Here is a 25,843-nt window from a genome sequence, read left to right on the forward strand (position 1 = left end):
ACATAGATTAAATGGGATAGGGAAATATAAAATTTACTGTCAGTACAAAGAAAAATCAATGAATCACCTCGAAACAACTTCAAAAACTTGAACAAAGCCGTATATGGTGGCATGTGCCTATGACCCCAGCACTCAAGAGGCAGAGGCAGGAGTGCTGAAAGTTCAAAGTCAACCAGGTCTATGTGATGTGTTCAAGGCCAGCCTGGGCTATGTAGCAAGATCCTACTTACCTCTAAAGTCCAAAACAAACAAACAGCAGCAAGACATTGAGAAAGAACAAGGCAGTTAGGGAGCCGGGCGTGGTGGCGCACGCCTTTAATCCCAGCAGTCGGGAGGCAGAGGCAGGTGGATTTCTGAGTTCAAGGCCAGCCTGGTCTACAGAGTGAGTTCCAGGACAGCCAGGGCTACACAGAGAAACCCTGTCTCAAAAAAAAAAAAAAAAAAAAAAAAAAAAAAAAAAGCAATTAGGAAACTGGACAGATACCCATCTTTACAAACATCACATTCTCATCTGGAAAATAGGTTGCTCACTAGGATTCCCGGCTCATTCTTAGCCATCATGAGCATCTAAGGGAAAGGATGGGCACCTCAGATTGTCCTGTGTGACCAGCAAGCATGACTGTGACTAGTGTTCCAGGGATTTATCACCAAGTTCTTGCTATGGTAATCTGTTCTTCAGGGTCCCTTGGGATTCTCTGTCATTTAGAAAGATTCCCTTCTGACACTCACAGCATTGAACCTCCGACTTAACGGTTTTGTCAGTCTCTTCAGACGGTTTTTCCTCTCTGATGCTTCCCAGCCTCCACCATCTTCCTTCTCCCTGGCATTTTTCATCATTCCTTCACATACACACACACACACACACACATACACGTGCATGAGCACACATGCCCATACATGTGTGTACACATGCACACATGTGGGTGCACACATGTGCACACATACATACGCATACACATGTGCACACATGTGCACACACATGAGCATGCACACACACATACGCATGCACACACACACACATATACACATACTCACAAGTGGGTACACACATGTGCACACATGCATCACACACACATACACACATGCACACATGTGTGTCCACACAACACAACAGCATCCCGGGGCAGATCACCAGAGCTATGAATCCCTCATCTAACCCATTATGTATATCAATGTCCTCCATCACAAGGTGGAAACAGACTTTTACAAACTTTGATTGCAGTCGTCCTTCCCACTGTGAGTCTAGAGGACTTAGAACACTGGCTTCAAAGCTGGAAGGTTCCTTAGGACATCGGCTCTCCCCGATGCTGGTCCTCATCAGCTGGTTAGGAGTAATGCAAGCGTAAAACCAAACACAACACCCAAAGAAAACGCAAATCAGAATCTAACCCACTGCCTGCCCCTCCTCACAACCCGCAACCTGGCCAACAGCAAACACCAATGCCTGTGCAGCCCAGGACAGAACCAGGGAATTACTTTGTGTCTGACTGGATTATCTCAGGCAGGGACTGCACGCCTTTCCAGACTTTTGGCCTTAGTCCTGTGAACCCAACTCATAGGACAGTTCTCCCGTTGATAGGACGGCTGAGTTGGGAAAAAAACCCAACTGAGCAATATCAGGACTCTCTGACTGCACATCTTACAAAATCCAGAAGACCCCAACCTTCCCGTAGAGCTTTTGAGCCGTAATCCAACTTGAATCCTTCACCACACTCTACGCTGTCACTCGCATCTCTGAGTATGCCGTCAGCACGTCCCCGACTGTGGCAAATACGAAATTCCCTAAAAAATCTCACATGAGCCAGACCAGATATTAACTTTTTGTTTGAGCTTCTTTGTTTCTGAATTTTAGAAAATGGGCCCAGTTCTACCTTGTGCCTTAGGTGTCAATGGTGCCATGGAACCCTCTTCTCTGAGCTTCTACTTTCAGGACAATTGCCTCACAGAGATGAAGGGGAAGTACATTTTGTGTCTTGAAACAAATAAGACATTTCTAAAGTTGATTTTTTGCAGAAATTCTATCCTGTTCCAAGTTCCTTGGGTAGTGTCTCTGCATCAGATGCGATCATGCACCCAGGAGACACTGGGCAGTGTCGAGAGAGGTTTTCAATCATCATACTGGTACGTAGTGGAAGAGGCCAAAGATGCTATTGAACACCCTGTGATGCACAAAATCAACTTTAGTGCTGGTTCCCCAAATAACGTGTACCCAGAAGCAAGCATGGTTCCGTTTGTCTGTCTGTCTGTCTGACTGACTGTCTGTTCAGGTATTGATGCTGGGTTTTGCCAATGCACAGAACAGTGCACGGGCCTCCTTGTTACAGATATTCAGCTTCTACACAAGAGGCCGGTCCCTGATGCCAGGGGAACCCTGCTCTACTGAATACAGTGCTGCCCAGAGAGCAGTCTACAGGGACGGGGATGGGGTGGGGTGGGAATGGGAGGGTGGGGGTTGTGGGGATCAGTTAGGGTGGGGAGGAAGAACAGCCATGCTGCATGAGATGATGGGCACCAGAGGAAGTCAGCTTTCATTTTGTTTCTTATGTGGTTGTAGTCAATAACTGTTATTACTATTAACAGTCAAAAGGAATGCAGGGACTTTGATATCTGGCTTGAGTCTGTGGACTTGGTTGTTGGCCACCTGTGGCAGGGCTTGTTAATTGTCCCCCAGTATCCTTAGGGGTGGCCGAGTGAGACAAACAATTGAAATTTAAAAAAAAAAAAACATGAGGGACCCTCTAGAGACCTTTTTTTCTTTTATTATATGTTTTTATTGGTTTATTTAGTTCTTCGTTCATTTCGTGTGGAGACGGAGGGTAGGCATGTGGAGATCAGAGGGAAACATACTGGAATCAGTCACTTCTTCTGCTATGTGGATCCTGGGAATCCAACACAAGCCACCAGGCTTGGCTGCAAGCACCCTCACTCGCTGAGCCATCTCGCTGGCCCATCACATCAGCCTCGGCCACACTGCCTTTACAGTAATATCCTGAGCCTGCTGTGTCACCAGCATCCTGCTAAGGCCTCTCAGCACCACAGTGAGAACCCGAGCATCAATGTCAGCCTTCCTGTTTCCCATCAATAGTTTCATGTCTAAAAACTCCAAGGCTCGAGGTCTCAGAAGTTCAAGGCCACTCTGGGCTACCTAATGACACACTGAACCATATATATGTGATATATATAAATATGTTAAAAACATAACATAAATATGTTAAAACCATATATATATATATATAATAAAACACATCTTAGGAATTAGTGGTGTTGCCCTTCAGGGAGAAGGCAGGAAACCAGATCCTGGCAGGAGACTCTCTGGTTTGAATGGAATATGCCCTCCTACAGGTCGTCAGGTCAACTTCCACTCCTGCCAGGGAAACCAGGAAACTCCAGCTCGAAAGGGGGTTTCTTTCTCAACCTTATCTGGAGGCTTCCACATCGGCAAGCAAGACCGTTCTGCTTTCTCCCATCTGTCTACTTATGAATCATCAATGCCCATGCCGGTGTTGACTCCCAGGTCCAGGAGTGCCCCCTGGCGGCCATATGACCAACTTATTTCTCTTCTCCTGGTGGGTAAAGCCAGCCAGCTATCTGGTGAGCTACACAACTCTCTCTCTCCCGCCCAGAAGCAATTTGGATGTTGATGACTAATAATAAGCATTTACCACGATCCAAATGTGTCATCAAAACCTTACTCAGACTGTCCCCTTTAAGACTCACAAATTCTATGATCTATGATAATATCCTGCAGTTCACAGTTCAGACTGCTTGGCTCTGGGACACCCAGACCCCTCTTATATATTTTAAAGATATGTTATGTGTACGAGTATTTTGTCTGTATATACATATGTGTACCGCGTCTGATGTGTGATGCCTGCAGAAGAGGATTCTGGATTCCCCGGGACTGGAGTTACAGTTTGCGAGCTGCCATGTGAGCGCTGGGATTTGAATCCTGGTCCTCTGGAAAAGCAGCCAGTGCTCCTGACAGCTGAGCTAACTCTGCAGCCCAAGAAGACACTTTCCACCAAACACTTTCTACCTTCCATTTTGACCCATGATTCGTCTCTGATTTCTACAGATTTGCATTCCCAGCAACAGGTGGTTCTTAGGACATCCAGGTCAGCCTGACCTGGAGTTTACGCCAGCATATTCCCCACCCCACCCCCCCACCCCGTGTCCCAGAATGCCCCAGGGTACTACCCAGAAAGAGCCAAGGTTTCTAAGGAACAGGTCACGTGGGGTCAGGTGGGGGTGGGAGGATGGTCAGAATGCACTGTTCTCCCTGCAGGTATTCTAAAAGGGACCGCTGGGGACTTGGGGCTGCCTCACTTCCGGCACTGGATATTAAAGAGCCTGGTCTTAGGCTCAGAGCTTGGTGAGCCCTGGACAGTCAAAAAACCGGGCCTGAGATTCTGGGGGAAGTTTTGCTATGGGGATGTGGCTCTCCCCACAAATCTTTCTACTTTTCAGTTTCTTCAAAAGCAGTTCCCTCTTGTTGAAGCCTCTGGGCCTCACATCAGGACTGAGACACCCCCTGCCGGATGCAGCCACTGTCTGTGCAGGTCGGAGCTCATGACCAAGAACTCGCTCATGTAGAGTGTCCAGTTGCAGCTTGTCTCAGAATTTGCAAGTGAATGTGAAAAATAATGAAAGGAAAGGAGGGGGCATGTCTACCTCTCGAGTATGGAAAATATTTTTATTGTCGATATAAAGGAGAAAGTAGGCAGAGGGAAGAGTCCAGGCCAGCAGACCAAACCGGACTGCAAGAGGCGTGGAGTGGGAGGGGTGGGATGAGGGAGAGCAAGCGGGGAGCCGCGGGCTAAGGCAGCCCAGGCAGCCCAGGCCAAGAGGAAAAAGAGTAAAAGGGCAGACAAATGGACCCGGAAACCAAAATGTCTGGATTATATAAGGAAGCTCAGATGAGGGGAGGGCAGCCCAACCCCTGGGCTGAAGAAGTTTAGGGTAGCGGGGCTGGGTATGCAGCAATACCCTGTACCAGATAGGGATGAAGGATGCTGGGAGAGCCTGGCAGCCATTTGTCTCTGGTTTAAGACCTAACAGCAAGCCTGGGGAACAGGGAATCTGAGAGGGCCTGCCTGCTCCTGTCTTCCAGTGTTTTCTCAGTAACACAGCAGGGACTCCACTAGAGCCAGCGCTAAATTGTGACCACTTGGAGGGCACGATGCGGAAACTCAGACCCAGAGCCCCTGCAGGAGGCCTTACCTTCCCATCTTCACCTAAAAGCAGAAAATGGTACCAGCATCTAAGGAGCAGCCTGGGTGTGGCATTTAAATAATAATAATAATAAAAAGCCCTCAACTTGGGGCACGACAAGAGAGCAGCTATTATTATTAAAACTAACTGCAGAATCTGCTGAAAGTAAACTTTTTTTTTTTCCAAGAGCCTCAAGTGTTTCCTGAAGCAGAGGTTCAGATTGAGCCAAGTGTTATGCCAATGTTTATCCTGTACCCGTAAGCTGGACCAGTTCTGTTACTCTATCCCTTGGATCTATTCAACGATAGAATTAGATAGATATTTTACAAACTAGGAAATCAAGACGTGTTAACGGCCGTGTGGTAAGGTGTTTGCCTAGCATTGCACAAGGCCGTCGGTTCATCCCAAGCATTAAAAAACAAAAGCAGGGCTGGAGAGATGGCTCAGTGGTTAAGAGCACCAACTGCTCTTCCAGGGGTCCTGAGTTCAATTCCCAGCAACCACATAGTGGCTCACAACCATCTGTGATGGAATCAGATGCCCTCTTCTGGTGTTTCTGAAGACAGCAACAGGGTGCTCACATACATGAAATAAATAAATCTTTAAAAGGAGAGAGAGAAGGGATGGAGGGAGGGAGGGAGGGAGAGAGAGAGAGAGAGAGAGACTGAGAGAACAGTGTGTTAGGCATAGGATTTCAGAGGTTTCAGGCACTGTAGCAACTTGGTCCCATTTGAGGGAGAGCCTTTGAGGTAGAAAAAAACGTCATGACAACATCCGTGATGAATAAATATAAGACCAGACAGGAAGGGACTAGAGACTAGAGACGGTCTTCTCTAGTGCACGTGCCCGGTAATGTAACTTTCCCAGGAGGCCTCACTCTCCTGGAGATTCCATATCGTCCCAATAGCACCCACAGGCTGGAGACCAAAGCCCTTCCAGGTGAGCCTGGGAGAGGCCATGTCAAACTCAAAGGATTCCAGAGACTAAAGGGAAATTTTGCATTTTTCTATCACCATGGGAAAATAGGCTGTAGTGAACCAGGAGGGTATAGAGCTGGCCAGATCTTCAGATCTTTCCGAAACCAATCTGAAAGGCAGATCTAGGAAAGGGAGACACCACCACCTTCAGGCTGGCCCCGGGCCCAGCCATCTGAGTATCCAAGGACTTCCTGGAATAATCTTTCCCCACATCTGATGATAGCACTAATATAAAGGGATTATAACACAAAGCAGCTTCCGTGTATGAGATACTTTGAACCCAGTATCTCCATGACCTCAGGCCGAGCCCACTTTGGCAGATAAGTAAACTGAGGTTGTAAGATGTCACCCGACCCCAGTCCAGAGCAAGGTGGATGTTAAAACTCTCGACTCTCCGTGCGCACAGGGCCCACACAGTTCATGTCTGGTTCATCATGTTGATCCCTCTAAGTGTCTTAGGGAGATGTGCAAAGCAACAATGGATGGGGACCTTGTTGATTATAGCTTTACGATCTGGAATTTGAATGAAAATTCAAACAGCAGTGTATTTCTCAAGCTTGACCTCTGACCCACATTCCACACTTAGCCTACGTCTTAGCTGGGGTTACTATTTGCTCTGATGAAATACCATACTCAAAGGCAGCTTGGGGAAGAAAGGGTTCGTTCATTCATCTTATGGTTCCACATCACTGTTCATCATTGAAGGAAGTTGGGGCAGGAAGTCAAACAGAACAGGAAGCTAGAGGCAGGAGCTGATGCAGAGGCCATGGAGGGGTGCTGCTTACTGGCTTGCTCATTGTGTCTTGCTCAGTCTGCTTTCTTATAGAACCCAGGACCACTAGCCCAGGGATGGCCCCACCCACAATGGGCTGGGTCTGCCCTAATAGGCTTGCCTACAGCCCAATCTATGGAAGCATTGTCTCAGTTGGGGCTCCTTCCACTCCAATGACTTCAGCTTGTGTTAAGTTGACATAAAACTCACCAGCAGAACCTACATTTCCAGATAAAAATATGCCTAGTATTTGTTAACGCTAAAGTCTCCCAGCAGAGAGTCTATGCTTCCTAGCCTGATAGCCTATTAGGGACACAACCTTCTTCTTTCTAGAAAAGGAGAAAGAGACATAGAAAGATAAACAAGGAAACAATTGATAGAGTTCAAAGAGACCTTCAGAGTCCAAGTCTAGGACCCTTCTGTAGTGGCTATTCCTGGTTGTCAACTTGACTATATTTGGAATGAACTACAATCCAGAATTGGAAGGCTCACCAGTGACCCTTATCTGGAGGCTGGGAGATAGAAGTTTCTGATCTGGATCTTGGTATGGAGATCTTGAGGCATAGTGGCTATGGATCCCAAAAGATTAAATCTCCGAGTTCAAGGTCATCTGAGATTAAAGGTGTGGTGGAACACACCTTTAATCTGGGCTACACCTTCTGCTGGAGACAATATAAGGACATTGGAAGAAGGGAGTCTTGCTCTTGCTCCCTCACCTGCTTGCCGTGTGGGACTGAGTAACTGCTAGATCCTTGGATTTCCATTCACAGCTACTACTGAACCATTGTTGAGAATTGGGCTGCAGACTCTAAGTCATCAATAAATTCCTTTATTATATAGAGACTATTCATAAGTTCCATGAGTCTAGAGAACCCTGACTAATACACCTTCCAACCACACTACCACACACAGTTCAGGTGGGCAGTGTCTAGCAAAGATCTACACCAACAGATTCCCGAAGCATTGCGATACTGCCAAATGTCTCCTCCCCATGAGTAAATGAAAACGAAGAAAACAGCTAGCTCACTGTCTTAGTTAGGGTTTTACTGCTGTAAACAGATACCATGACCAAGGCAACTCTTATAAGGACAACATTTAGTTGGGGCTGGCTTGCAGGTTCAGAGGTTACACCAGGAGAATAAAAGATACTGTCACAGTGTATCCAAGCTGAAAGGTGACAACCAAGGAGACACACTGCCAAAAACTAAAAGTGTGCCAACTGTTCTGCGAAGGAAGAGTTCGGGAACCCTGATAGACCAGTCAGGAGCAGATCCAATGCAATCATACCAAGTCTTTATTTACAAGCTCGAGCTTGGGCTGCCCACTTGCCAGCCCTGGGGGAGAGAGGGAGTGAGTGGTTCTAGCCTGGCAAGCATCTAATTGGAGAGTTATTATGGCCTTTACCATAATTGACTGGTGCTGGGAGTCAAACTATAAACTTAACTTCTATTTCCCACTGCACTGGTGGTTGTTAGAAGACCCGCTGTTGGGGGGTTATTCTGATAACTCCAAATTTGCTGGGGGAGATTAGCATGGAGATGCTGGTCTTGTTGGGGGTTAGCCTAGAAACTGGAGCTAGTCTCCAGTTTCATTGGGGGGTAACCTGTAAACCAATTCTAGCTACTGGTCTGTTTACCTGAGTTCAAATTCTTTAAAATGGAGCCCGAATTGAAAAGATTTGGCCTCTCACAACCTCCCCGATGTCCCCTCATCTGAAACTATCTAAAAGCATACCAGCCCCAGACATCTGCTTCACTGTTTAAAATTTACATCTTCTTCCTACACACTTGACATCGCAATGGCTCATCGATTCCCAAAGCTTCAGGGCTGCTGCTCTGTGAATTCCAAAAGGGTCTTAGTTGCCAGGAGTTCTATCGATGTGACTCTCCTTTCCGACTACGGCAAACGTCTATATTCCAGTGAGACTCGAGGAGACACCAGGCACGCCTGACAGAGAAGATGCAGAGGGCTGAGTGGAAACCCCTGATGTTGGCCAAGTCTCCTCTCTGCTCTGCGTATTGACTGACACCCACTGGGTCCTCATCAGAAGGACAGCCCTGTAATGCACGTGCCTGGTAATGTAACTTTCCCAGGAGGCCTCACTCTCCTGGAGATTCCATATCGTCCCAATAGCACTCACAGGCTGGAGACCAAATCCCTTCCAGGTGAGCCTGGGAGAGGCCATGTCAAACTCAAAGGATTCCAGAGACTAAAGGGAAAATCTGCATTTTTTTTTTATCACCATGGGGAAATAGGCTGTGGTGAACCAGGAGGGTATAGAGCTGGCCAGGAACAAACGCATGCACAACTACAGTCAACTGCAACAAAGGAATGTATTGTGATATTGCTTCATTATTACCGTTATCTCTATCATCTAGATGTGGAGTTGGTCCTCTCCTTATATCGCGACAAGGGTTCCAGAAATCAAACTCGGATCACCAGGCTCGTCCAGCAGACGGCCTTAGCCACTGAGCCATTTTCCTGGCCCAGAAATCCATAAAAGGCCCGTTGTGTGTGGAGTATTTCAATACTAGCCCACCCTCTGTGTTAAATTGAAAGAAAATCTTCCCCAGGACTATAGACAATTTGTTCCGCTGAAGAATATAAGCTCCTAGCTGTTTAATCATCTGCTGGGTGATTGGGTGATCCAGTCCCCAAGAAAAAGACCGACTGGCTCACCACTGGCACAGACAGCTAAGGGCTCCTCAACCTTGGAGCATGAGATACTAGAGGTAGACGATTCTTAGTTGAGGGGAGGGTCTGTCCTGCACACTGTAGACAGTTCAGCAGCACCCCTCCCCCACTGAACACTGCTGTCTCTCTCTCTCTCTCTCTCTCTCTCTCTCTCTCTCTGTTCTAACAGTTTCCTCTCTGTGCGAGGTTGACCACCAGGAGCCGTTGAACGTAGGCGTCTTGCTCCAGGGTATCCAGCAATCATAATTCTGTGCCAAAACCAGCCAAATAAACCAAGTATTCAACTGCTCTCGAAGAAACACACAAGGTCTGTTTTCCAAGGGTGGTAATGTTTCCTCAGCTGTTTATTGTTGAGCCAATAAAGTTTGTGAATCTGAAAATTGGAAGAGGGGGGAGGAGGAGGAGGAGGAGGAGGAGGAGGAGGAGGAGGAGGAAGAGGAGGAAGTCAGCAGATAGACTCAAGGTCCTGATTCAGATCATTAATGCTCTCTTTAGCAACAGTCTTTGTTGCTTTCAATACTAAACTCTACCGCCACCTTGTGACTGCAGCTTGTGAGCCGAGTATGGTAGTATCCCTCTGAACTCATCAAAATCTAATTTACAAAATATAGTAAAAACAGAAATTCTTTTATTTTTTTTTAACTTTTAAAATCATGGAATCAATCAGGTAGCGGTGACGAACGCCTTTAATCTCTCGGCAGAGGCAGAGGCAGAGGCAGAGGCAGAGGCAGAGGCAGAGGCAGAGGCAGAGGCAGAGGCAATCTCTGTGAGTTCGAGGCTAGCCTGAACTACAGGGAGAGTTCCAGGACAGCCAGGACTACACAGAGCAACCCTGTCTCAAAAAAAAAAAAATATAATAATATAATATAATATAAAATGCCAACCAAACAAACAAAATCATGGGATCCGGTTAACTAAATGCCACTCTGTCAAGGAGCTGTTTTGACGGATGGCTCTGGTTTCAGTCTTTGCTGGTGGTGTTTACACTGACAGCTGATGAGTTCATTCCTGTGTGAGTTGTTCTTCTAACACTAATACAGTTATGGCTCTGAATGTGGCTGGATTCTTCATCATTAACCTCCCACTGAAGACCTTTTCACACTGCGTGAATGTTCAGAAAACCACTCAGGTCCCAGCTCTGGGGAGCAGCACACATTTCATCTTAGAATAGACTGTTCACCAATAATCACATCGATACAGAAAGAGACATCACCTGGCAGGATCGGGCAGTCACGGGAGGAAAGGGGAACCCCAGGCCAGTTCTGGGCACTTGTAGTTCTTTTTTAGCTGTGGGCACACAACTCACCTTACATTTATTTAGGGAGCACCTCACTTTGTGAATCTTGGAGTTGGAAAACTTCTACTCCCTGTGACTGAATCTGAGAACTCCAGCCACCCTCAGCTAGGGTGGGACAAGGACAAATGGCTCCTCCCTCTGCGCCCCGGTTCAGCTGCTAGCGATACAGAGACCCGGAAGAAAACTAAGGTAAAGCCCATCTCTGCAGAAGAGACGGCCAGGGGCCAGGGCAGCACGGAGTATCATGGGTCAGAGACGCAAGTCAGCAGAAAATTACTGCCCAATCAGGAGACTTGGGCTCAACTACCCACTGTCACTTGGGGGTGGGGTGGGGCTGGTGGTAAAGTGCTGACCAGAAGTCCTGTGTGTTGGAACAAGGAATAAGGAAATACTCTACTTTCCCAGCCCCGGAGCATTCCCTGCCCCTGCTGGGGTGAAATGGTATCCTCAGTGGCATGGGGGCCCCATTGTTAACTACCAGGTTCCCTGTGCCCGTTCATAACCGGTGTTCAAAAAGTATGTGACGTCACTATAAAGGCTCTCTGAGCCACTTGTCCCTCGTATGAGCAACGGCGTAAAACACTTAATCTATGTCTAAGAATTTTATGTGCTATACCAAAGTATGTGGCACGGGGTTCAGCACTTAGCAGGTGCTCAGTAAATAACAGCCAGTAGCAATACCTCTATTGTTATCATTTCTAGGGACAATGAGGGCGCTGCTTCATGACCATTTGTGGTCACCACTGGCTAGGCTAAATATAGAGGTAAAACCTCGCGAGCACTCTGTCCAGAGACTACTTATTATAATAACACAAATACACAAAGCAAGGAGAAGACCCAAGATAACAGCCCTTGACATTCAAGGCCTAGCGAGGCCGAAACCACCAGCTTTGGTCACAGTCCCGTGAGTAGGAAGTGAGTGGTGACAGGTCCTGAGGGCCACTCGTTGTCCTGGATGCTCCTGGCCTGTGGCTCTGCTGGGTCTTTCACAGGGTAGCTGTTGGAAACGGAGCCTGGTGACTCTTCCCACCAAGCCAGGCTGCTCTTTCCAAACAGCAAGCAAGCTGGTGGGCCAGGTTCTTTGTTTTCCGGGCTAGTTTTACATTTTATTTTGTTATTATCTTTGTTTTGCTTTTAGATGGGGGTCTCACTCTGAAGACCGAGTTGGCTGGAAACTTGCCACGTAGTCTGGGCTGACCTTAAGTCTGCAGCAATGTATCTGCCTCGACGTGTCAAGGACTAGGGTTACAGGTATACACCATCATGCCCAGCCAAGTTTTAATTTTAAAATAATATATGCCCTTTTAAAAAATTCTGAAGGCACTAAAGAGTGCAAATGGATGGTTAACATACCCCAATGTCATCCTAAGTCTCCAGGAAGATTTCTTGTAAACAGACACCATTACTTCTTAACAAAAATATTTACTCTCACACAAGGATGTATGCATAATTTTTTATAGATGGAAATTATAAAATTGTCTGAACATTGCTTGGGTTTTTTTTTTTGTTACAGACTTCTAAGTATTTTCTCAAGTCAATTTATATAGACTTATCTGTTTATCTTTAACAGTTATCTAGGTTATAACAAGGTAATATAAGGAGATCTATACTCTAACAAGGTAATACAAGGAGATCTATACTCTAACACAGTAATATAAGAAGATCTATACTCTAACAAGGTAATACAAAGAGATCTATACTTTTAACAAAATAATATAAGGAGATCTGTACTCTAACACAGTAATATAAGGAGCTCTATACTATAACAGGGTAATACAAAGAGATTATACTATAACAAGGTAATATAAGGAGGAGCTCTATAGTCTAACACAATACTATAAGGAGGAGACTCATAACTTGGTCAATTCACTTTTCGCCTACCCAGATTCCATGGGGTGCTGAGTAGGACACTGGGGCTACGAGGAGGGAAGGGTCTGTCCCAGAGTTTACTCGGCATCCGGGATGACCCAAAGTGCTGCCAGTTTCAGCATGTGATTTCCACATACTTTGCTGACTTGTAAAGTCACCCCAGGTGACAATATTTGGCCAGTGAGTGGGGAAGACTCTGGAGGAGGGGGCGGAGCCTGTTTCCTGCTGTACAGCACAGAGCCACATCGGGGTGACAGTAAGCACTTCTGCATCCATTTCCAGTAGACAGATTTTTAAATTAATAGTTACTTTTGTGTGTGTGTGCACAAGTGTGCAAGCTCCCACAGAGGCCAGAAGACGATGTTGGATCATCACCCCACACCTCACATCCAAAGCTGCCGTGAAAGGCAGTTGTAAGCTGTCAGATATGAGGGCTGGCTGGCGTGGATATGGCATGGATATGAGGGCTGGCGTGGAACCTGGGTCCTCTAAAAGGGCAGCAAGTGCTCTCCACCTTTGAGCCATCTCTCCAGCCCACAGCAGCCAGACCTTGGAGGCCCTCATTCTTGGAACGGTCTGGCTCATTGTTGCTTTTCTCAACTGGACGTGATTATGGACAAGAAGTACAGAGCTTTAGTGGCCAGTTAAATGCATCTGGAAAGTGCCCCCCGGGGGGGGTTACATTCTAATTAATTAATAATTACATTCTAATTAATCTATGCTTTTGAAGGCTAGTCGGCCTTTCCTTCTTGTCCTTTGTCAAAGAGAAGGTTTTTGTGTGTGTGTTTGTTTTGGCAGAAATGGAGACGGACCCCAGGGCTTCACTTCTGCCACACGAGCACCCTACCACTGAACTACACTTCCAGCTCAAACGTACCCTTTTAAAGTGTGGCAAGACGCTAGCTGGACACAAAGCAAGACTGTACAAATCAGAAGCTATTGCTCCTGATTACATATTGGTTAAGGCTTGTTGGAACTGGAGAAAATCTGTAAAGGATGTAGGCCTTTGGCAACACTTTGAAGGATGCATCCTGGAAAACTTAGCAGCGTGTTGTTGTTGCTTTGTGCCCCACTCAGGATTGAAGCAGGGCCTTGTTCGGGTTGGGTGAGCTCTGACACTGAGCTATGTCTCAGTCCCTGCTGCTCTGACATCTGTATGTACAAGGGTGTTTAGAACAGCCACACATTATAAGTAACCTACTGGTCCAGTGTGGAGAACCGTTTAAATCATTGAATACACATGTGAAATACTGTGTGAGAATTTAAAGGAATTGTATACTTTATAGCTGCAAGTACAAAATTATGTCCATGATGTGACCTTTTAAATCACACGTAATTTAAAAAATTAATCATTTGTAACAAAAAGGAGATGACTATGCATTCAAATATTTACAGTTTTACCTACATAGTACAAATATAGGTGTTTTCATTTTTACTTCTCCACCTTTGTCACAGTATTTTATCATTAGGGGGGAAAATCAGGAAAGAGTAGATAAGAGATCGGGGCTTAAGTGATTAAAGTAAATATGTGAGTTGGACAGGACGTCCCAGACCCTGCCTGTCCGGCCTGTCACCAGACACTCAAGCTGCTATCAGGAGCACTTTATTCTGTCAAAGTGACTGGCTTTTGTCACCGAATTCCGGGTTATAAAGAGAGGGTAGAAGGGTTCCCGAGCAGCGAGCAGAGCCAGCCCACTTCCTGACAGAGTTGGTGGGCAGGGGCTCGCCCTGCAGCCCGTTTCACATGGGGAACACCATCCGGGCCCTCGTGGCTTTCATCCCCAGCGACCGCTGCCAGAGTTATGTGGTGGGAGACCTCCGGGAGATGCCCCTGGACAGGATGGTGGATCTGAGCGGGAGCCAGCTGCGTCGCTTCCCACTGCACGTGTGCTCCTTCACGGAGCTGGTGAAGCTCTACCTCAGCGACAACCACCTTCACAGCCTGCCTCCCGACCTGGCACAGCTGCAGAACCTGCAGATCCTGGCCTTGGATTTCAACAACTTCAAAGCTCTCCCCCGGGTGGTATGTACCTTGAAACAGCTCTGCATCCTCTACCTGGGCAATAACAAACTCTGTGACCTCCCGGATGAGCTCAGCCTGCTCCAGAACCTACGGACCCTGTGGCTCGAGTCCAACTGCCTCACCCGGCTGCCCGATGTGGTGTGTGAGCTGAGTCTCCTTAAAACCCTGCATGCCGGTTCCAACGCCTTACGTCTGCTGCCCGGCCAGCTCAGGCGCCTGCGCGAGCTCAGGACCATCTGGCTCTCTGGCAATCAGCTAGCTGACTTCCCCTCGGTACTGCTTCGCATGCCCTTTCTGGAGGTGATCGACGTGGATCGCAACAGTATCCGCTACTTCCCCAGCCTGGACCACTTGACAAATCTGAAGCTGGTCATCTATGACCACAATCCTTGCAGAAATGCCCCCAAGGTGGGCAAAGGGGTTCGCCGTGTTGGGAGATGGGCAGAGGAGACACCAGAGCCTGACCCCAGAAAAGCTAGGCGGTACGCACTGGCCAAGGAAGAGAATCAAGAGCCACCTCCTCCCCTTCTTCCTTCCAGCTCTTGAGCAGCTGCAGTTGAAGGCCAATTCAAAGGTTACCCAACTGCTCCGAAGGCATCTCATGAGAGAGGAAGGGATGGTCCTGGCTCATCCCAGGGCTGATGGAGAGCCAGGTGAGATGCTGTAAAGGAATAGGGCGAAGAAAACATTTCCAGCCCCCAGCACCTCTTCCTAGCGGAAGGTGTGTGCTGTTGCTGGCCTGGAATCCAGGGTGACTGTCACTCCTGTGCCAGAAGCAGCTCCTTCACACGGGCTATTTTGAAACACCAAAGAGCAAGACCGGCCACAGCGCGCTTCCACCACGCAGAACTAGCTGGTCACAAGGCTGGTGAGTGCTTCAAAGACTGTATTTGCTAAAATAAAGAAAACAAGCTGCTCAGTGGTCTGACTCTAGCTCGCATACATGCCTCTTTCCTTCCCGTGAACTTCTGCATAGTACCAATGTACTGCTGTTACTAATTTGGTTCCTGAAAGGGACAACTCTACCTACTCAGTCTTGATTCGAAGGAAAATAAAAAAACAAAGCTGTGGTCACACAGCCTGAGCCCCACCCCCCCATCCTACCCCCACCCCCGGGCGCACTTTAGCCCCTGCTGTAAACGCTACAAAGAAGCCTTTCCCTGAAGCTCTGCCTCCCAACTTCCCAGTGGTTCAAGCCGGTTCCATTCATTTTCCCATAAGGTTTGACCTAAAGTCCGCTCAGTTTACTGTCATCTGAAAAGCCAAGCCTTTTTTTCCTCTAGACAGCCTCCTGATTCCTAGGGTGAGGGGCAGGCTGCCCCCCAGAACAGAGCCATGCCTCCCGAGAGTCACACTTTGTTAAAGGTAGACCGTAAAAATCAGCTCACCTAAAACAAGTGTCTGAGTTTGAAGTGGAGGTCTCAGCTTTTATCTTGGCCTTTTTTTTTATCATAATTTGTTCGGGTTTTTTTGTTTGTTTGTTTGTTTTTTTGTTTTTTTTTTGTTTGTTTGTTTTTCGAGACAGGGTTTCTCTGTGTAGCCCTGGCTGTCCTGGAACTCACTTTGTAGACCAGGCTGGCCTCGAACTCAGAAATCCGCCTGCCTCTGCCTCCCGAGTGCTGGGATTAAAGGCGTGCGCCACCACGCCCGGCTTTGTTCGGGTTTTTGTTCATAGGGTCTGTTGACTGTCTACAAACGTAGATATTTCGAATGTATCACAAGTGCATAAATTACTAAATTACTGTCAGTATATGAATAACCTTTTCAAAACACCAGGGCAAAAATTGTCATCTTAACTAAGACAAGCCATCCTGAGGTTTTATAAAGAACCATGGGAGGACCGACCTTCACGAGCCCAGTTCTGGAATGTCAGAATCCTTTCAGAAATACTGCTGGCTAAGTCAGAGGAGGTCCTGGAGTGTCACCAAACCTTGTCACCACCTCTCTGGTGCAGAACATCGGCAGCCCAGTGATCAGACCGTCAAGGACGCCTTTAATCATTAAATGGAGTAGTTTATACCATAGGGACAGATTTCTCCTTACAGCTACGAGTGCATATTCCTACTAGATTGCTAGAATGGGTTTTGTTGTTGTTGTTTGGTTTTGGTTTTTTTTTTTTTTTTTTTTTTTTTTTTTTTTTTTTTTTTTTTTTTGTCTATTCTTTTTCAGGTAACTGAAGCCATACTCAGCTGATTCTAAATGCAATTGGCAAACAAGAATTTGCCTTCCAAGGACACTTCTGCTATAGCAGTTTACAGGTTGCTTTTTTGCCCAGTCTTCCATCTGTCTAAAGATGAACAGGCCTGTCTTCTGCAGCATAAGCTGCAGTCCACAGCCTTGAGTTGAAGCTAACCGACCAGAGTTCCCATCGGGCATGCAGCTGCTCTTATAGATCACTAGCATTTGGAGTATAGCCAAATCGTTCTTTGTTTTTTGTTTTTTTTTCTAAATCAGTAAGCTTGCAACATTCATTTTGTTTTTGCTGCCAAAAAATTGTTTCCACTCTTAAGCTTTCAATCATGTTTATATGGTATTTACATTTCTTTCAATTTAGTGGTTCTCAACCTTCCTAATGGTGTGACCCTTTAGTACAGTTCATGTTGTGGTGACCTCCAACCATAAAATTATTTTTGTTGCTACTTCATAACAACAGTTATTTTGCTGTTACGAATTATAATGTAAATATTTTGGGGGACAGAGGTTTACCAAAGGAGTTCGTGAGCTGAGAGCCATCTTCTGGTGGTCTTAGAGATACTAAGATCTCATCAGCAAAATAAGGAAGAAAGGCTGAAGCACCGAGTGTTAGTTATTGTTCTTCTGGATTTTCAGTCAGGAAACCCAAAGCACTGAAGGAAATCCCTTGCAGACCATCCCAGGTGGGGATGAAGGGAGGCCAGGTCTTCCCTACCGACCTCTCCTCAGTTATCAGAGATGAGTATGGACTCGTACCAGCTTTTACTTGACACAAGCTAGATATCGCTTGGGAAGAGGGAACCTCAGCTGAGAAAACGCCTCCACCAGATTGGCCTGTGGGCAAGCTTGTGTGGCATTCTCTTGATTAATGGTTGGTGTTGGGGAGCCCAGTTCACTAGGGAAGGTACCACTCCCGGGTCCTGGGTACTATAGGGAAGTGAATGAAGCCACGAGAAGAAAGCCGGCCAGCACCACTCCTCCATGGCTTCTGCTTCAGGTTCTCCTGACTTCCCTCCCTTGGGGATGGAGTTATGTGTTTTATCACAGCAATAAAAACTCCAGGACACAGCTAACTTGTTTTGAGACAGCCTCAATATGATGTCTCAGCTGAACTCAAAGCTTAGACTCCTACCGTGCCTACCCACTTACCTTTAACATTTGTTAGGGAAATAAATAGACCACCAAGCTTTTCTATTTTGCCCTAAGTGGCATACCACTGTAAATTGTAATTTTGTACTCCACAGGTGGGGTTTACCAGACTAGCACATACCTGTAACCCCAGCACTCAGGAGGCTAAGGCACAGCTAAGTCAGTCTCAAACTCAGGGGTTAGGGAGGGGCATGGCTTTTGCCTTGAGTTGAAAACACCTTAAGAGCACAGGCCACAGCCATCAGAGAACACTGCAGTACCATGGCTGAGGGAAGCCCCCCTCCTAGCTACCTGGTCTCAGTCCCCATCTCAGCCACTTCCTGTGTGTCTGGGTTCCACCCTCAGCCTTCATAAACTAAAAGCAGGACCCTAAACCCAGTCTCCCTTATTGCTCATGCTGGGAGTTTTAAAGTTCTGTAACAATTGTGATCTACAGAAAAGTTCCCACTTCTGAAGACGTTAAAATGCACCCACAGGAACCTAGCAAGGTAACGAATCTGGATTTATCGCATGTGAGTGCACTGGCGGGTTTTAACCAAGTGTGACTGAGGAGGATAAAGGGCACAGGAATGGAGACAGTAACAATAGCAGCAAACTGTGATCCTTAGGTTCACAGCTCAAATCCACTTCAACGGCCATGGAGGAAACCGGTCACATATGTGGAAACTGCCACTGGAAACACTCAGTGGTTAAGGGGACTAAGTGTGGTTCCTAGAACCCAAGTCAACCAACCACCTGTAACTTTAACTCCTGGGGAACCCAACTCCTCTGGCTTCCAAGGACACCTGTACCTCAAATACAAATGCCCACCCCACATTTAAAAATAAATCTTAAAAAAGAAATCAGAACCCAGAAGTTGCTCCGAGAATCAGGAAGAGGTTCCCTCCCACACCCTGTCAGCATCTCCCAAGTTAAAACAGTGGCAACCCAGTCCTCGTGGGAGTCAGCCCCGAGAGACCAGTGCAGCCTTACTGGATCCTAGAAGCCTGCATTTTCTATGCACTGACACTAACGTGTCATTAACAGCTCTTTGAAGTACCAATTTGTATTTTTACATGTATTTATTTGGGGTTTGGGTCTCGCCACAGATGGAGGTCAGACAAGCACCTTTGACCACCGAACCATCCTGTCCACCCCTAATAAATTCCTGGTATTAAAATAGAGAGGCTAGAGAGATGACTAAGTGACTAGTGCTCTCAGAGGAACTGGGCCCTCCTATGTTAACAAGGCTGGCTGTGACTAAGTGGTTACTTAGCCTTTCCAGGGCTGGAGTCAGGTGTGTATCATATGCTACGGGTCCAAGCTCAGGCCCTCACACATATGTGGCAAGCACATCACTGACTGAGTCACTTCCTAGCCCTCTAACTTTCAAAGTCCCTCTGGCCCCCATGACAGCATCCTGTTGCCCTGGCAGCCAATAAAACACCTAAGCTTTTGAGAGCTCTTAAATTCTGTGCACGCTTCAATATTCTGATTAACTTCCACATATGTGTCAAGTGTAAATTAAACCGAATACATATCTATGCTCATTTCCTTTGTCTACCAAAACAAACACCTTAACAAAACAGTCATAATGACATGTAAACAAACACACTTAGGAAAATGTCACCCTATTAAGGCACCAGACAGAGAGCTGCGGATGGTTAAATGTTACTTTTCCAAACTTCAACAGAAATAAAAATGCTGTCTAATGGAACTAAGAAGGGGTGCTCATATCAAACTAAATCAGAACTCTACCTTAGGGTACTTCTACTCCAAACTAATGTTCAGTAAAAGCCATGCATGACTCTGTGTGTGTGTGTATGCATAATTAAGATAATTACTTTATAAAACGGTAAAGTCAGTAATTGATTAGGCTGAAACAACTCTACAGAGATACGACTGCTTCCGTGAGTAGATTTCAACAGGATATGTACAGAGCAGTAAGACATTAAGGGCTAAGTAACTGGACTTTTATTTTAATACACAGTATGAGAAATGAACTTGTAAATCAACTGAATTGTATGGAAAATGAAACAGCAAATAAATTAGACCCATGTTTAACAGAGAAGGTCAGCTAATGTTCAAACTTAAGGCTGTCATGGACAGGTCAATTCCACAGTCTTCTTTAAAGGTTGAAGTCTTCCAAATACAATTTTGCTATGAACTGGCCCAGAGTTCATCAGCAAATGGGAATGCTTAGCAGGGGTGGTGATCGGGGACACGTTTCCTGTAAGAAAACAAAAAACAAAAAACACACTAATTAAGGAAAAGTAAAAAATGAGAAGTATGGTTTCAACTTTTTTTTTCATTGACTACAAACAGGGCGAGAACCTCTGTCTCAGTAGTCACTGCGGGCCCACTTCCCATGAGGACATAACGCCACACAATCACTGTCACTATTAGGAGGACACAAAATTCGTGCATTGTGTAGGCCCGTACTCAGCAGTTCTCAGTGTCTGACCCAAACACCTACTCAATAAACAATACACTTCCCAAAATAGGCTAACCTGGTTTTTGCTTTCTTTTCATTTCGTGAAGATCAAATCTTACTACATCCTAAGACTAGACTTGAACTTGCAATCATCTTGCCCCAGTCTCTAAGGAACACACTGCCACACGTGGCTTACGTCATGATTTTGAATAATGTAAGGATTAGGAAAGTTTACCAAATTCACCAGTTACATTACACCAAAGCCAAAGAACGACTCAGGGGTCCTGGATGCCAACCTACTCAGGTTGCCCACGGCCACGCTAGAGTGAGGAGAGAGCACAGCATGCCAACAGTCACCCTCACACCTCACTCTCCAGTGACACACAGTGACAGAGACAGGAGAAGCTGGAGCAAAGGAACAGGCATCAGTGAACTTTTAACTTTGTTAAAATGCTTTTAAAACATTGTTTATATATGTATGATGTATGTGTCTATGTATAAGAGATACATTTTAGAATTATACAGTGCGGGGGGGGGGGGGGGGGGAAGAGTGAGATTTTTAAAAATCCATGGTATGTAAGATGCAGGGGCAATTAGTGAGCATCCCCAGGAACTCTCAGAAGTTTCAAGGTTACAGAATTTTAAACCTGCCTCTAACAATCTTCCACTTGGATATTCAGGCTTCCTCTAATGGCCGCCGTCTCTGCTCACTCACAGAACCTGCCATCTGCACTTCACGTTTCCCTTTCTGAGAGAAACTGTACTTTGAGGTTTCTCTCTCTTCTGAACCTACTACAGGATCAAGTTTATCCCCCACACTCCACCACCACTGCAAGCCAAACCAATGCTGGGGAGGCTTGGCTTCTAAGTAACCCATTATCACCCCAATTCTTTCCCTTGGCACCCTGGGCTCACGTTCCCTCACTGGCAACTGTGCCACCCCAAGGCAGTATGACTGACATAACTAAACCTGTGAACCCAAACACAGCCTTCCTTTGTCACAGCAACATGAAGCTGGCTGAGGCACTTCATTTAACTGTGTAAACGCATTTTCAAGAGAATTTAAAGTAACCTTCTACAACGTGAACCTGGAAAGGAGCCTTGAGAGTGTTTGTGAGCCACATGTGGGGCACCTGCCACCCTAGCCCTGGAAGCTCAGGGAAGGGGATTCTGAACTGGAAGGCAGCCCACATTACACAGCAAGACCATCTCCAAAAACAGAACCACCAATCCTGTAAGGGTATCCAGGAAAGCAAGCAGCCCGACTCATCCTGGTAAAAAACACCAGATACCCACACACTCCCGGATTCCTGACCTTCAGAAGCCTGGCTCTAACCCTTCCAATATGAGTGTGCCCCTGGCTACCCAAACCAGTTTCCTCCTAAGCCTTTCTAAGAACTATGACTACTAAGTTTGTGTGACGGAATTGTCCCATTAAACACAATTATCAAGCTCCCTGGACTTTGGCCTGTGTTTCCCTAGGAGCACGAGCACTCTGGTACCTTGGTGCTGCTTTGATAATGTTGTCCACTCGCAGGATCACCTCTGCTGCTTCAGCCGCACTCAGAAGAACCTGTCGCTTCACTTGAAAACTCTCTGTTATCCCCAGTACTGCCATATCACCGATGGTACCTTCCTTCATATCTGAAAAGGTAGTTATTAAAGTAAAAACAAAAAGGCATTAAAACATTCCTAATAACTCATAATAAAACGAAAGCTGTTACTGCATCTCACTGCCTGATTTAGCTAGATCCATCTATAAAAGCACTATTTAAAAAAAAAAACTGGCAAGAAAAATTGTTAGGCCTGGCAGTGGAGTCACACACCTTTAATCACAGCACTGAGGCAACAGAGGCAGGCTAATCTCCGAGTTCAAGGCCAGCCTAGTTTACAGAATGAGTTCCAGGATAGCCAGTCTTGAAACTAAACAAAATGACAATGACCCCAAACAACTGCTTTCTAAAGGGTTATGTTTATACGCATGGAGCAGTGCTGCCTTACCAGAAAGGTTTGTCTGCAGTGGACAGAGTCCATGGGGAGCCTGGTAACTGGCCAAAGTACAGGAAACTAATGCCCGAGTGCTCAGCCCTAACCAGGTCTCTGAGAGCACCACAGAACAGGGTAGAAACGTAAGGGGTGAAGGAGTGTTCTGGAATGCTGTCTTCTGGACCTGAGATGCCCAGTGCACCCGTGACTTCAGCAGCAGTGACCACCTGCACACAGCTAGGCACATTAACATTCCATCCTGGAGAGAAAGGGGCTCCTAAGATCCCATCCTTACTGAAGCTACTACGGCTACTGGGGAAGGATGAGTCTTATTCCTCAGGGTACAGCCTGGATAAGGTGCCTTTAGCCCACGTGAGTAGGAGAGGGACCTGGGAAAAAAGGGTTCAGTGAAGGATAAGAGGTGTCTAAAGAAAAAGGGAAGGGGGTGGGACCAGAGCACATTATGTGCGTGTCGATATAGATATACAAGGTGGATATATGTGCAACTTATTTTTAACTGAAGAAAACTACTTTCAAAGTGACTGCAGACGTCCATTTGTTTCTTACCCAGTCCAGCAGTTATATGGCCTTCACTGTGAGCAGCTCGGAGCTGTGCCACCAGATCTGCACTATCATAGCCCGCATTGTCGGCTATGATGGTCGGCAACTGCAACATGAAAGGGACAGACAGCTCTTATTCTTGCCCCTTGCTCCCCCTCTTTCCCCCCATTCCCTTCCCCTTCTCTCCATGTGGTCATAGCTGGACTCAATACTTCTCTACTCTCTCCATCTCCCCACTTTTCTCTGCCTCTACTACCCTCTTAGCTCCCCTCCCTATGCCCTGAATAAACTCTATTCTATTCTTTAAAAAAAAAAAAAAAAAAAAAAAAGTGATGAATAACCACCAAGGACCACACTGTCTCTAACCTAGAAAGACAGCTGAATTTACAGATCTGACGATCATGGAAAAGCCTGCTTCCTGCTCCTCTTCTTAAAGACAAGCTCTTACTATACAGACAAGGCTGGTCTCACATTTGAGATCCTCTGGCTTCAACCTTCCAAGTGCTGGGATTATAGGTAAAGACCATGCCTGGCTGTCTGTTTCTTTTTGCTTTTTTTTTTTTTTTTGGTTTTTCGAAACAGGGTTTCTCTGTGTAGCCCTGGCTGTCCTCGAACTCAGAAATCCGCCTGCCTCTGCCTCCCGAGTGCTGGAATTAAAGGCGTGCACCACCATGCCCAGTTTGGCCGTTTGTTTCTTAATAAGAATTCATGATTAGGTATAAAATGTAGAATCAAAATATAAAACATTGTGAACTACTGTAGTTTTGTCAAGGCAAAGAGAAAAATTTTTTCTCTATGACACAAAAATATATTCAGTTTAAAATCAAGCCCATGAAATGTATGTTCACCTCTCTCTTCATAGCTTACCATTCTCAGGGCTTTTGCAAACGACTCCATTGCTACGGCTTCTTTTCCTGGGGTTCTGCTGGCAAGCTGTGTCACAGCATGGGCCATCAGCATCTCAGAACAGCCTACAAATGTAACCCAGAACTTGTTATGCACTCTGCCGTCTGTTTCTATAAAAGCCAAGATGCTCATATCTAAGTCAGACCTACTGTCAAGAAACAAAGCATGTAACATTCTCTAAATGCTTACCTCCCCCGTAAACTGTTCTAGGATCTTTTACAGTCTGAGCAAGAACACAAAGAGCATCATGCAGAGATCTTTCCGCTTCATCCAGAATTTGCTGAGTGGCACCACGAAGCACAATGGTGCAAGCCTCACCTAAGGAGAAACGTCACACGCGTCAATCAGTGACCGTCTGGCCACTCACCACAGCATCGTCTGCACTCCACTAAGTAACGACTTAGTAAGTAACGACTAGTAAGTAACAACTAGTAAGTAACGACTAGTCAGTAACAACTAGTCTTGGGCTTTGGTAGCAATGCTTCTCTGCAAAAATCCATGTTCATAAATGTTCTGAGTGATCAAGAAAAAAAAATTCTATGCTAAATGTACACATTTCAAAAGGCAGCAAGTATCAACCTGACTTCAAGACACTGAAACAAAACATAAAATAGGCTCTCTCAAAATTTATATTTGTAAATGAAGAAAATACCTAATAAAAAAAAATTGTATTTGCCCTCCTAAGACACATATATCCAGTCCACTTAATAACCCTTAGTCATGTGTGTGTGTGCGTGGGTGCATGCATGTATGCATGGAAGTCCCAAGTGAGAGTTGGCTCGCTCCTCCTACCGTGAGGGTCCCAGAAAGGGAACTAAGGTCTTCAAGTTTCACGCACTGCCACCCAGAGCCATCTTGACAACCTATAGGATATCTATTTTAGCACTATAGAAACCTTTAAAAAAAGTTTTACTTTATGTATATGAGTACACTGTCACTGTTGCACTGTCTTCGCACACCAGAAGAGGGCATCGGATCTCATACAGATGGTTGTGAGCCACCTTGTGGTTGCTGGGATTTGAACTTAGGACCTCTGGAAGGTCCTTAAGCCAAGATTTATACAGTCACTCACCAAGGGCAACCCCAGAAAAGTGAATGAGTTTATCTTCCCCGATCATAACTTCTTCAATAAGTTTGCAACTTCCCAGCTTCACAAGTTCTGGGTGATCAAAGGTAGAGGCAATCTCACCACCTGTGAACATAACCAGAAAAACATCTGTGGGTTTGAGGCTGTTACTGAATTGATTCACTCATTTAAATATTTTTACCGTAATTTTGGAAATTAGAAACTTAGAAAAGTTATGTTTCAATTCAAGCACAAGGCACATACTTGACCCGCTTTGAAGGGCACGATGTCTTCACTAAAGGTCACTGTGACTGTACCTCACAGGGGGCACAAGGAACTAATAAGCATTCCGCAAAGCAAACTAAGTTTTAACTTAAGACTTAATACTCCAGACTCCTCTTTTAAGCTCAAATTTGCTTATGCCCAGAAACTAAAGTCTTTATTTTTGTGAGAAAGAATGAACTGTCTTGAAACACTATAGAATGAACTCTATAGTTATGGCAAACTGTGTGGTGTGTAAAATCTGGTATACACTTTAAGCATTCCTAAACTGAAATCCCAAGTGTGCATCTGTAAGAATGAAAATGGCCCAGGTGAAAGGCCAGTAAAACTGCAAGTCAACCAAAAGCACTGCGTAAACGACCTGTGTGAGTATACACATCTGACAACCTCTCTGTGTGAGTATACACATCTGACGACCTCTCTGTTTGAGTATACACATCTGAC

General features: G+C 45.9%; 2 protein-coding genes across 2 annotated transcripts in view; one reads left to right on the top strand and one right to left on the bottom strand.

Annotated features, from left to right (window-relative positions):
• Positions 1-14,038: 14,038 nt before the first annotated feature.
• Positions 14,039-16,350, top strand: Lrrc10 (leucine rich repeat containing 10). The gene has a single exon (XM_021175267.2). The coding sequence runs from the start codon at positions 14,565-14,567 to the stop codon at positions 15,387-15,389; it is 825 nt and encodes a 274-aa protein (XP_021030926.1). The 5' UTR covers positions 14,039-14,564; the 3' UTR covers positions 15,390-16,350.
• A 3,765-nt stretch (positions 16,351-20,115) lies between these two features.
• The window catches only part of Cct2 (chaperonin containing TCP1 subunit 2), a 13,872-nt gene continuing 8,144 nt past the window's right edge, over positions 20,116-25,843 (bottom strand). Inside the window, exons 11-16 of the mRNA XM_021175236.2 lie at positions 25,124-25,243; positions 24,241-24,369; positions 24,013-24,116; positions 23,152-23,251; positions 22,101-22,242; positions 20,116-20,394 (exon numbers count right to left, since the gene is read on the bottom strand). Of these exons, the coding sequence (XP_021030895.1) occupies positions 20,364-20,394; positions 22,101-22,242; positions 23,152-23,251; positions 24,013-24,116; positions 24,241-24,369; positions 25,124-25,243 (626 nt within the window). The 3' untranslated portion in view covers positions 20,116-20,363. The remainder of the gene's footprint in view (positions 20,395-22,100; positions 22,243-23,151; positions 23,252-24,012; positions 24,117-24,240; positions 24,370-25,123; positions 25,244-25,843) is intronic.

The sequence above is a fragment of the Mus caroli genome, chromosome 10 (genome assembly GCF_900094665.2).
Source record: "Mus caroli chromosome 10, CAROLI_EIJ_v1.1, whole genome shotgun sequence".
In the NCBI taxonomy this organism is placed as follows: Eukaryota; Metazoa; Chordata; class Mammalia; order Rodentia; family Muridae; genus Mus; species Mus caroli.

Excerpts from the sequence above, each read along its gene's own strand:
- Lrrc10 (XM_021175267.2), top strand. The coding sequence starts at position 14,565 with ATGGGGAACACCATCCGGGCCCTCGTGGCTTTCATCCCCAGCGACCGC.